Source organism: Lissotriton vulgaris, chromosome 3_1 (assembly GCF_964263255.1).
Source record: "Lissotriton vulgaris chromosome 3_1, aLisVul1.2, whole genome shotgun sequence".
NCBI lineage: Eukaryota > Metazoa > Chordata > Amphibia > Caudata > Salamandridae > Lissotriton > Lissotriton vulgaris.
Window position 1 is genome coordinate 189,355,727 of NC_141689.1, and position 13,146 is coordinate 189,368,872.

The 13,146-nt window shown below is 44.4% G+C and overlaps 1 protein-coding gene across 3 annotated transcripts in view; it reads left to right on the forward strand.

The window, feature by feature from the left end:
- KIF24 (kinesin family member 24) overlaps positions 1-13,146 on the forward strand; it is a 411,488-nt gene that overhangs the window by 210,022 nt on the left and 188,320 nt on the right. For all 3 annotated transcript variants that reach the window (XM_086960290.1, XM_086960289.1, XM_086960291.1), the window contains one exon: positions 11,686-11,757. In XM_086960290.1, the coding sequence (XP_086816416.1) occupies positions 11,686-11,757 (72 nt within the window). The remainder of the gene's footprint in view (positions 1-11,685; positions 11,758-13,146) is intronic.

Below are 13,146 nucleotides of genomic sequence, written 5' to 3' on the forward strand. Positions count from 1 at the left end.
GCATTTCTGGCCCTAGTCCCGACCAGTCTCGAACAGCGTCAAACAGGAAACTGCCCTTGTCCTCTCTGCCCTTAACAGGCTCAAACAGGCAACTGCCCTTGTCCTCTCTGCCCTTAACAGGCTCAAACAGGCAACTGCCCTTGTCCTCTCTGCCCTTAGCCTCGACGCCCGGGCTGAGACGCCCCAAGCCTGGCCTTTTTTATAGCCCTAGTAATCAGGTGACCCCTTCTGCCAATGGTAACCCTAGCCCTAACACTATCCAATCACAACACTAGCCCTAGAATCTAGAACCAATAGGAGACCAGGACCGTACAGCCAATCTTAGCCCTAGTCTAAGCACCCAATCAGTTCAGAAACCCTGATCTCTACGTCCAATAAAGGCCCTAGCCCTACCAGTAGTCTCAAAACAAGTCCATGCAACCAATGGCACAGGTAGCCCTAGTCCCTACTTACAATAGAAAGTCTAACCCTACTCTAAGTCCCACACCTAGTCCAGCAACCAATCACACCAGAAGCCCTAATCGCCTACTTCCAATTAAAGGTCTAACCCTAGCCCTAGTCCCACCCTACTCCCAACAACCAATAATCTAGGAAGCCAAATCCCTACTTCCAATAGAAATCCTAACCCTAGCCCCAACCCCAATCCTACAATGATTGAATCACAGACCCAGAAACCAATCAGAACCCTCAAATACCCAACCAATGAGGACATTAACCCTAATCCAATAGAAACACCAGATACAACCACCAAATAGTGTAGACATGTACCAACCACTAGCAGACCATATAAGGTTCCAGCGACCTCAGACAAGGTTTGCTGGCCAGGGAGTTGGAAGCTGCTTCTACTGTTCAGAATCTCCTATGTGTACTGTTTTAACATACAGGTCTTAGCACAGAGCAAAGGAGAAATTTGGAGGGAAAACAGAATTGTCACCAAGGAATGAGAGGGACAAACTACAGAGGTTGGACTGCAAATCCCACAATTCAACACACTAAATGGAGGCAATCATGGGCAGGGAAAACCACAAATTTAAAAGAACAAAGGTGATAAAATGTGCAATTACAGGCAAGCTAAAACTACACTTTTTAACTGTAGCAACCACAGGCATAGACAGTAAACACAGAAAGTGAAAATCGTTTTTTAAACAACTTTTTGTCTTTGGAAGAGACAGCACTAGTCTATCTCCTTACCACTTCCTGGAGTCTGCTCACTGCAATCTGGGGCACAGGTAATATGATATGATAAGAAACAAATAGCAATAGTATTTCTGTGTAACTTTTTCAGAGAGATAAAGTAAGGTTAGTGCTAGCCCAATGCTTCTGTGAAGCCAGAAATTAATATCCATACGATCAGTGTACAGCTTTAATATTCTCTCTACAACGTAAAACAAAAGCCAGAAGTCTTTTGATCGTTTTCTTCTCTTATTCCATTCCTGCATTGATATATTTTTCAACCTGTATAGTTAGTTTGCAATTTTCTTCTCTTTTTTTCTTTTTTGATCAGTTTTAAAAACAGTTGACACGTGACTTTACATGATGGATACTTTACATACCGTCATGCAATTCACCAAAAAGTATGTTTTGTACTCCTTGAATGTGTCTTGTGTTACCATTAAGTTCTAATGCATGTCGCACATTTTCTTAGGGCAGTCTGAAGTCCAAAAGGTACACCAAGTTTCCAGCAAATTCTTACCAGTAACTGCTATACGACTCTAGGCCTAAATCAATGTAAACTGTGAAATCTTAAGCTTGCTGGACAGTGTCTATTCCCACTGAGCATGCCTCCAGTGTGCGTTGTCATGTCATCATGTCACAACAATGCCTTCCTCCCTTCTTGATCAGGGATATCTTTCTCACAGTCCACCTCCTACTTACTTTTTACTGGTATTCTAGTGTGAGGAATGGCTGCCCTTGATGCAGTTTATAGCATAGCCAACGCACTTTAGTCCTACACAACTATTAACTATAAACCCAAGGTCTTTGATGACAGTGGAATACATGCGACGGTCCCTCATATGTTCTGTGCGGCTTTTTGCAATCTATTATATTGTTAACCTTGGTCTCGCTCCAATCTGCAACTACACTGCATCCTTAATAAGGCAATAAACAATTAATCTTAGAGTACGTTTTCCATAAGATTACAAGCACATATTTTTCATATTAACAATTCCAAGTCGTCCCAAGTATGATTATATTTTGGGAGCCTTCATAATGGCGCCTGTGGAGCAAAACGTACACTAGCCTTGAGTTTCCTCATCAGCCTTCCCCAGACGCTGAGCGCCATTTTATTCAGGCGAGGGTTTGACTTCTGGAAGAGATTATGCAAGAACTCCGCCTTCTCTATTCTTGCCTTTTGCTACATCAGATTGGGTGACTGATCCTATGCAAACCACCCAGGGATATGTTGTAGTGGGGCTGTTCAGTAATACCCTTCCAAAACTGGCACTTGCAGCCCTCCCTCCTTGTATCTACAATGTAAAGTTTAACTCAGTTTGTATTTATCCCCTAGACCAAACCACGCAGGAGGCTGTGTAAATGCAGAAAAGTTTGTTCCAAGATCAGGTACATTCTACATTGAAAGAGATATAGGCATCTCGGGGGGGGACATTTCAGACAGCACTATCCTTCCCACCAGCAGCAGAGTTTGCAAACACATTAGTGAGCTTTGTATACCCAATGAACAGGTTACTTAACTTCGGTAACGCATTAGCTGGTAGTGACAATATCTAGCTGCAGATTCCTTACCTAACGCAGTAGTCACAGCTTTAGTTATGGTGCAATGAGCCCTTTACTTCTCAGGGGGCTGCTTCTTGGCCAGTGCATAGCAGATTTTAATACAGAGAATGACCCTGCCTGAAATGGTTTGTTTCTGCACCACCCGACTATTCTTCACTCCAACATACCCCATGAAGAGTTGGTCATCCACCCGGAACTCTTGAGTACGGATAAGGATGTACAACAACGCTCTTTTTTGGTCCAGAAGGTGGAGTCACTCCTCTTCTTCTGAGGAATGTAGAGAAGCGTAGAAAGTGGGCAAGGTAACGGATTGGCCCACAAGAAATGGTGTTACCGCTTTGTAATGGGGCAGCTGGAGTGAGAGTGACGGAGTAAGAGACCTTGAGTAACGATTTCAAAGAAGGCTTTATTTTTATATAAGCTTTCCTCCTCCTGCTTGTCAGTCTTTCTCTTGCAAACTTGGCAGGGTCCATTTTTACGTTCTTGAGGGGCTCCAGGATGTATATGCCAGAACGGTCTGGTTCTCAGTGTAGACCGTTGATCGAAAACCCGGAAACAAAGGAGAAAGAAAGCGGGAGTTACTGGGATGTCCGGGAAATGCTTTAAGCGGGGCCAGGAGTGAGGGAAACCAAGTGCGCGTGTGTTTTGTACAGTAGAACTATGGTGCTCGAGTGCTCGTGCAGGGAAAGGGAATCGGAAGACTGTGCACTTATTTACAGGCAGGCTTCTACTCGGCAGACTGGACTCGCCGTCCCACCCAACCCGCTACTTTGCCCCGTACCTGTGATAGCCACGCTCCTCCTGCGGGAGCGTGGCGGGCGGCTCGTGGGGACGTGGCCTCCGGGCTTGATGAAAACGCCTGGGCTCGTCTCGTAATCTTCTTCCGCTACTTCCTTAAGGTCCTTTGGCACACTCCTTCTCCGTTCAGCAACACCTTCGTCCTCCAGGGAAACGCCGTCCGATCCTTTCCGGGTTCCTCCTCCTTTTGTCTCAGCTGACTCGATGACGTTCCAGAGGGGAGGAGTCTCGTCGGGTAGGAGCGCGGGATTAAAGGCGCCCTGTTCCTTTCCGGAGTCATATTCCCAAAGTTGTCCGTCCTTTGGTTGCCATTCTTCATGGAGATAAGGAGGGTCATGCTGCTGAGAGGAGAAACGAACGGGTGACAAGGGGACAGCTGACCACCAGTCTTGTGTATCATCTTGTCCCTCACAGGAACGTCCCGCCCCGTCACACTCCTCCCCCCTGGAGTCTCCCGATCGGGGAGAGGAAAGACCCTCGAAAGAAAATCCGCATTCCCGTTCTCAGTACCTTTCTTATGTTGCACAGTAAACGAATAAGGCTGAAGGGACACGAACCACCTGAGCACCCTTGGGTTGAGGCTCCGATTTTGGTACATCCATTTCAATGGAGCATGATCAGTATGAAGGTTGAATGCAATCCCCTCTAGGTAATACTGCAGTTTGTCAATGGCCCATTTTATAGCTAGGCATTCACGCTCCACCGTGGAATATTTACTCTCTCTGGGAAACAGCTTACGGCTAGTTTAGAGTATAGGGTGCACCAACCGGTCGTCTCCCACCTGTGATAGTACAGCCCCAATCCCTACGTCAGAAGCGTCAGTAGCAAGTATGAACTGTTTGGAGAAATTGGGTGATTCTAGGACTGGGGCGGTAGTTATGGTATGTTTTAGACCCTCAAAGGCGTCTTGTGCAGCCCGAGTGGGTACTTGTATCTCCTGGGGTTTGACATATTTTCGCAGGAGATCAGTGAGGGAGGGCGGCTACCTCAGCGAATCTAGGGATGAACCTCCGGTAATAGCCAACCAGTCCCAAGAAGGCTCTTAGTTCTCTCTTGTTGGTCGGGAAAGCAGTGTCCTTAATGGCTTTCACTTTTTCCTTCTGGGGTGCAATGGTACCATCTCCTAGAACGTACCCCAAATAGTTGACTCTGTTGAAGGCTGCCCGAGATTTCTTTGAGTTGATGTGCAGTCCCGCTTTTTGTAACGCTGTCAGAATGATGTGAACATGTCTCAGATGTTCTTCCCACGTACGGCTGTAAATCACTATGTCATCCAAGTAGGCTGAACTGAATGAGGGGTATGGTTTCAGGACGTGATTCATGAGGCACTGGAAGGTGGCGGGGGCCCGTGGAGTCCGAAAGGTAGAACCGTGAACTCATACAGTCCCTCGTCTGTGATGAAGGCGGTCTTCTTTCGGTCTTCTTCCTGAAGGGGCTCCTGCCAATACCCCTTTGTGAGATCCAGGATTGTAATATATACGGCATCCCCGAGTTTCTCGACCAATTCATCAACCCGTGGGATAGGGTATGCATCGAAGGTAGAGATGGCGTTAAGAGCAGGCGTATTCCGTTTTGGTGGAGGGACACTCAATAAAAGTAAAAAAGATTCACAAATTTTATCTAGGCAAAACAAACAATGTCAGACAATGTGAACATCTATTCCTAAAATATGTCCAAGTAAGTACTGGTCTTCCCACATCATAGCAGTCTATTTCTAGGTGGATAATTATTGCATTAAAGTTTGCTACCAGTATGTGAATAAGCCCCCTTGTACGCCTACTGTACATTTAACTAGGAGAAAAGCTGCTGCAATGTGCCCATTTCCCAGATTTGTAAAGCTGTTACAATGAGATTCATACATACTTTTAGCTGACATTTTTGTTTGGATTCAGATTTGAGAGCAGAAGGCAATGTGGGTCAAGCCTCTGATGAATCTTCTGGGTGATTACTGGGGGCTGTATTGTTTTTTAGGTTTCGCCTGGCGTCCACTGCACAGCAGTGTTCGCGCAGACGAAATCTTATGTTTACCAGTACGGGGCTTTGTCCCGCCTCTCTCTTCCATTGGCTAGCTCCAATAATGGAGGCTAGCCATTGGAAGAGAGATCTGTCCGTAATTGTCGGAGCAGATTCGTGGGCGTTCCGTAGATTTTTACTCATCCCGCCCCTTTTAGAACGTCATGCGGCGGTGGGCGGATGTTTTTTTGTTTGGTTTTTTTTCTCATCATATCTTGGCCATTTTGGACGTGTCTTTTGCCGGGGTGGGCTGCGCGATTTAACTTTCCTTGATTTGCTAGCAGGTAAGCGTAATTTTGTACTACTTTTTTTTTCCCCGTTCCCGCCCCCCCTCCCGCTGTCCGTGTGCCCGTTCCCGCCCCCTCCCGCTGTCCGTGTGCCCGTGAACCCCCCCCCCGCTGTCCGTGTGCCCGTTACCGCCCCCACCTCCCGCTGTCCGTGTGCCCGTTCCCGCCCCCACCTCCCGCTTTACTATTGGCGTGGTACATCACTCTGAATGACTAAATATGCAGAGTTTTGTGTAGGCTGGATGGGCGCCAAATTATCTTAATTACAAAATTGTGCACACCAGTGCTTGTGGTGATTTTGGTGCTGCAGTGGCATGTGGGCAGACAGTGGTGGGGGGAGGGGGGGGCAAGCATCAAGGGCTGCCATATGGAGCCGGATGCTGTGCCTGAATTGAGTACTGGGAGGGGGAGGGGTGGCGGGGTTCGTCCCAGTGCTGCGGAAAGGCCACCAGCTGGACCCACATGTTCATCAACAATGGCAGTGCGTTTTCAGACCTTGCGGCCCTAGGCACAGGATTGCTTCCCAGGGCAGCTGTTTGCACGAGCGAAAGACGATCTAAGCCCGGACAGGTTTCTGCCCTGCAGGCACATGTAGTGCTGGCGACAGGGGCTCGTGGCACGACGCCTGTGACCAGCCATAGCCAGCTGTTCTGGGTGGCACCAGGTTATTTATTTAAGAGAGGTCCTGTGACTCACGTCTAAGCGTGCCACACTTAAGGAGGGTGACGGGGATTACATTTAAAAAACGGAAGAATGCGCTACTTTCACAATAGGACTGTTTGAGTGGGCTTTGCGAACAACACGTTACGATAAATGTAACCTTTCCAGCAGACACGGGTTGCAAGGCCCAGGCCTGCAAGTGATGACGATTGTGCAGCCCAGGATCTCTCCCCCTGGCTGTGCTTGCTTCCCTGGCTGTGCTTGCTTCCCTGCCCGTGCTTGCTTCCCTGACCCCTGGCTGTGCTTTCTCCCCCGCCCCCTGGTTCCCCTGCCCCTGGCTGTGCTTGCTCCCCTGCAACCTGCCTGTGCTTGCTTCCCTGCCCCCTGGCTGTGCTTGCTTCCCTGCACCCTGGCTGTGCTTGCTTCCCTGCCCCCTGGCTGTGCTTGCTTCCCTGCCCCCTGGCTGTGCTTGCTTCCCTGGCTCTGCTTGCTTCCCTCGCTGTGCTTGCTTCCCTGCCCCCTTGCTGTGCTTGCTTCCCTGCCCCCTTGCTGTGCTTGCTTCCCTGCCCCCTCGCTGTGCTTGCTTCCCTGCCCCCTCGCTGTGCTTGCTTCCCTGCCCCCTCGCTGTGCTTGCTTCCCTGCCCCCTCGCTGTGCTTGCTTCCATGCCCCCTCTGGGTGTGTGTATGTGTGTGTGGCTCTGGGTGTGTTTGGCTCTGGGTGTGTGTGGCTCTGGGTGTGTGTGTGGCTCTGGGTGTGTGTGTGTGTCTCTGTGTGTGTGTGTCTCTGTGTGGCTCTGGGTGTGTGTGTGTGTGGCTCTGGGTGTGTGTGTGTGTGTGTGTGTGTGTGTGTGTGTGTGTGTGTGTGTGTGGCTCTGGGTGTGTGTGTGTGGCTCTGTGTGTGTGTGGCTTTGGGTGTGTGTGTGGCTCTGTGTGTGTGTGTGTTTGGCTCTGGGTGTGTGTGTATGTGTGGTTCTGGGTGTGTGTGGCTGGCTGTGTGTATGTGGCTCTGGGTGTCTGTGGCTCTGGGTGTGTGTGTGTGGTAGTAATTACTGTCTGCTGAGCTCGTCCAGTAGGGTACAATAGGTCTCACATTTGCGAGAGATTAAGCTATTGGCAATGTAAATGACAATGCCATTTATTTATCTGTTTTCAAAACCAACACATAAATAAAAATGTTGTCATTTACAATGCCAATGGCTCTAACGTTTGCAAAGGCGAAACCGTTGCATTGTAAATGCTTGTTCTCCTTGTCCGCGGTATATACTGGGATGAGCTTACTATTCTATTGAGTGCTTATAACTATTTATAAGGATCCCCTAGAAGAGAAGAAAACATTTTTTACCTGAAATCCTTGTTTTGATGCGAGGGAATCCTCGTTGAAGTCATGAGTAAGGCTTTCAGTTTTCCGTTATTACTGATTTGTACAGATAAATACATACAGGAAAAAATTGTTCCCTTTGGTATATATTTAAAAAGCAGAAAAATATTGATAAGTTTACTTATTTTAAGTGACTATATGCTGTCATTCTTGAATTCCAAGCCAATAGCTGTGCATATTAACAACATGGAGAGTTGAAAAAAAGACGAGATTTGCTTAATAACTGCATATCTCAACATATACTTGTGCTACAATGCTAATGTGTTTATAAGGGGGATGGTTACATTATATTTGACTGCTTAATGTGTTACAACCAGAGGGGAACTATGTAAAATCATCAACAGGCTAAAGGCTGAAGGAGCACCAGGCCCGAACGGACTGCCCAACGCCATCTTTAAACACGACCCGGTATTTTGGGCAGAAACCATAACACCATTGTTTAATCAAATCTATCATGACACACAGGTACCTGCATCATGGAAGGGAAACGTGATTCATCCAATATATAAACAAGGCGACCATGGCAACCCAACAAATTACAGACTCATATCACTGATAGATGTTGAAGCAAAGCTCTATGCCTCTTGTATCCTCCTTAAGCTGCAAGACTGGATCGAAGAATCTCAGAGAATCCCCTGGTTCCAGACAGGATTCAGGAGGGACATGGGGACAATCACCAACTTAACTTGCCTGTCACTATTAATGGACAGAACAGCAGTAAAGGGCACACGATTATACGCCTGTTTTGTTGACATCAAATCTGCATTTGACAGAGTAAATCGAGAGCGTCTATGGGACAAATTGCAGTTTTGGGGGACGCCATCAAAATTAATACAGGCAATAAAAGTTTTGCATGAAGATACATGGGCAAAGGTTAAATTGGGAGATGGAGCTTACACAACAAAGAACATACCAACATACCAGGGCCTAAAACAAGGCTGTGTTTTAGCGCCCACCCTTTTTAACCTTTTCCTTTCTGATCTCGCAACAGTATTGGACACAGATGAGGTGCACCCTCCGTCATTGGCAAACCGGCGAATTCCCTGTCTGCAATATGCAGATGACATAGTCCTGCTGAGTCAAACCCCAGTCGGGCTACAAAGAGCTTTAAATATCTTATCAGGGTACTTAAGACAAGAAGGACTGGACTTAAACAAAGAAAAAACCAAAGTGGTACGTTTAGTAGACCCAAAAAAACTTAGTTACACATGGTCGTTCAATGGGACGAAGGTGAACGAACAAGGTTCGTATAAATACATTGGAGTAACAATAACCCAGGGAGCAAAACTAACGGAGCACAAAACTGCTATACGAGCAAAAGCCCAAAGTTTAATCTTTGCTTACCGGTTGCTAAAAACAAAAATGAATTGCCCGAACTATAGCCACCTCTTGAAGGTCATGTCGGCTCAAATTTTACCATCATTATCTTACGGTCTCGTCACCTGGTGCGGCAAGGAAACAGACCTACTAAACGAGCTCCAAACTAAAATCTACAAAGCAGTTTTTAACCTTCCAAAGAGTGCCTCAGCCCCGCAAGAAAGGCTGGAATTCGAGCTGCAAAACCAGAAATGTAGGAGCATGAGCGGCTACATAAAACTGTGTCACAAGTTAAGATCTGCAGATCCGGATTCAATGGATTGGCTAAACTGGGAAGCCATAAAAAATCAAGGAGTGACTGGAACCCTTTTCCCTTGGGGAAAATACCTGAAATCCTGAGTGAAAGAGCTGGGGCTGGAAGGAACTTGGGAATCCGTGACGGACAAAGCAACCATAAGTAGTTTAGCCAACAAGGCAGCAAGGATGAAATCCTTTCAAGAAGACAAAGCATTACTTCTCAAGCGGCGGCATGGTTGGACCATAATCAACTCCTTCAAAGCGGGACGACCGCACGCATATTTAACCTCTCATTTTAATGTGCATATAAAAAGAGCTTTTAGAGCCTATAGGATGGGAATGCACATTTCGAAAGACTTAGTACCATCGTGGAAAGGTAAACATCAGACTGAGAGTTGTAGACTTTGTGGCTATAAAACGGAATCATTAGCCCATTTCTTGTGCGTCTGTCCGGCTCTCCTGGCACGCCGTCGAAGATTACTAAAACAGATCTGCAACGAGTTAAAAATCCGCACCTGTAGGCAAGCGGTAACTTATTGGCTAGGAGGGAGTTCAATTATTTTGGCATGCCGGGGAACAAAATTCCTGGCAGAAGTGAATAAATGCCTGAGTGTTGTGGAACAAGGACATGGTGAAATAAGTGGTGTAATAACTCTGCCTTGATCCCAATGACTGGTAACCTCGTACAAACACTTAATAACATTCTGACCTCTGGTGGGAGTTTCCCTGGAAGAAACCCGTTTTAACTGTGTTATACCATTTTAACAAAGGAAGAGTTTAATCTTTTTTAGTAGCATATATTTTTGTATTATAATATTGACATGTGGAAATTGTAATGATTTTAATTAATTATGCAATAAACCTCTTTGACCTTTGACCTTTGTGTTAAGCTTGACAGACATAAAAGTATGAGTGTGCATTTTTTGGTTACATAAATGTGGAAATAAATGAGTTCAGACTTGATTTATTCACATAACACTAAATACATATGGATAAATTCCAATAAGATGGCCAAAAAATAAATATGGATATATACAAATGGAATGTTGAAAACATATATACCTTAAAACCAGGCACCCAAGTCATAAGCAAGCCTCCACCCTGCACAGACAAGATGTTAAAACAGAGGTTCTTATCTACAGCCAGGATCTTATGATCTTCATAAAACTGAACTGACCTAAATGTCACCACTGAGGAATGATGGGACACTGGAGGAATGGTGAGGTTCTAAAAGACACTGTGGCAGTTTTCGATTTTGCTTGTGCAGCATTCCTGATAACTTTGCCATGCATTCCCTTAATTGTTTGCTTTTCAAAAGAGGTTTGTGAGTGATATTTCTAGTCACTTGGTGTAGTGACTGTTTTCTAATTGGAGACATTTAAAAAAAGAAATGCATTTTGGCCACTTCTAGCCTTCTAATATAACTATATCAATGAAAAACTAAGGTTAAACCTTAGTTATAGATAGGAAAACATTATATATTCTTTTTATATAAACAAAATTTAAATTACACAAAGTTTATAAATTCTAAAGTTGTTGCTATCCCTTAAATTTATAATTTACGCACCACCTTCAAATTATAACTCATGCTCCTCCATACAGAGTGTAGTGAACTCAGTAGCCACACTACTTTAACTATAACTCCCTCCCTCTCCATGCACTGCTTATACCCTTTCAGATTACATCATTTGTAACTTCCGAAATTATATCACTGATAACAACACATATGACATTACAAATCACATAATTTGTGAAAAGACAACGCATGGTACAGTGGTGAGCTATAGTTAATGCAATGGTTTACAAAGTGCTCCTGGGTAGCACAATTCTGTGCTTGTGGCTATGTTGAGGATTCACCTTGATGAGAGCTACAATTTCAGGTAAGAAATATTTCCTCCTACATCATCATCCTTTTCAGAATCTGCTTTGGTGTACAGTATCGAAGTTTCAGATTAAGAGTTTGGAGTAGATCTATTTTAAGGAAATTGGGGTTGCCTCTTCGATGGACATGGTTTCATTCTTAAGTACTGCAATAAGGAATGTGACTGTTTAATTAAGTTCACCAGTCCGTAATTAGTGAATTAAAAATAATTTTGTTCTACACTTAGTATAATCTCTTGCATTGAATTCTGTTCTTTGGTATTCACTTTTAATTCCAGTGTTTAATTGCCCGAAACCTTGTTTTCTGTAATTTTACAGCTGAAGGAATGTATCCGTGCATTGGATCAAGAACATGCACATACACCTTTCCGACAAAGCAAACTAACTCAGGTAATTTTTTAACACATTTTGTTAGGTGATGTGAATATGTTGTACTTACATGGAGTATCTGGTTTTGATATTTAGTGTTATTTTCAGCCCCCTTGAACAAGTCTAAGTATTCCATTTCAGGGAGGACCATAAATAGTGGTTCTAACAACTTGTCGTGTGCAAGACTCAGAAATAATTTTTAATCTGGGCAAATGGGCATGCTATTTTGTCAGTATTAGGAAAGGTGGGTTTAATGGGTAAACCAGTTTTATCATTGACAGTGCTTATACTACCTTCTTGAGTTGAACAGTATTGACTTTCCATGATTACATTGTTCTGAGAATTCAGAAGGACTGTTGGTCTAGTGATATAAGTACTCTCTTTGCACATTGATACCGACTATACTTTATTAACTTAACAATGTTAGCAGATCACTCTTTGCATATCACCGACACTCTAAGATATACTAACAAGACTGTGCATTATTGGAATTCTGCTGTGGAGGCACATTCCTCTGAAGTAGTAGGATTGTATTCTGGACAGGCTCGGATATTCAAAAGGTCCATTCCTCTAGCACACTAATCACTACGTTGCCCTACTGCCCTGCCCTGCTATGCAACTTTCCCATTGTTGAAATATGCTAGGCTGCAACCTATGTTGTAACTGTTATTACATTTATATAACCATAAGTAATATGTACATTTGTTAAGCAGAACTTACAAATATCTATATATTTAAAAACATATTTATTATACACGTTTATACAAAGCAATACACATATGTAGGTACACATCTATAGTCCAAATAGATGCTTATATACAAAGGGATATGCTGTTTTTTATTTTTGAGTATGGTGGTTATGTGGGGGAAGAGTAAACTCTTATGTAGTCATCTAAAAATAAGGTACTTATCCATGGATGTTATATCTGGGGGTAAAGAGTTCCATATTTTGGCTTCTTGAATAGAGAAGGATGTTCCACCTATGTTTTTTTTTTTTGTATGGTGGGATTTTGAGAAGAGATGCCAATCTGATTTGTTGAATGTATTCAATGATTGTATTCCTGAGGAAGATCGTTTATGTTCTATGTATCGATGTGTGGGTATTACAAAGCAGCTTGAATGGCAGGGGAGATGTGGGCTTGTGGCTTTATATGTAAGAGTAGTCTGACAGCAGAGTTCTGAATCTTATGCATTCCTTTCATTGTTGTTAAAGATGATCCGTGGTAGAGGCTGTTGGCATAATCTAGTTTAGAGAGAACAAGAGCGATAGTAGCCTGGACCTTGTGTGGATATCCCAGGTGTGGGGAAGATGCGTTGCAGAGTTTTTATAGTAACGAAACTGGATCTTGATAGTTTGTCCACTTGGGCACTCATTGATAGCTTAGAGTCCATGTAAATTCTGAAGTTTCT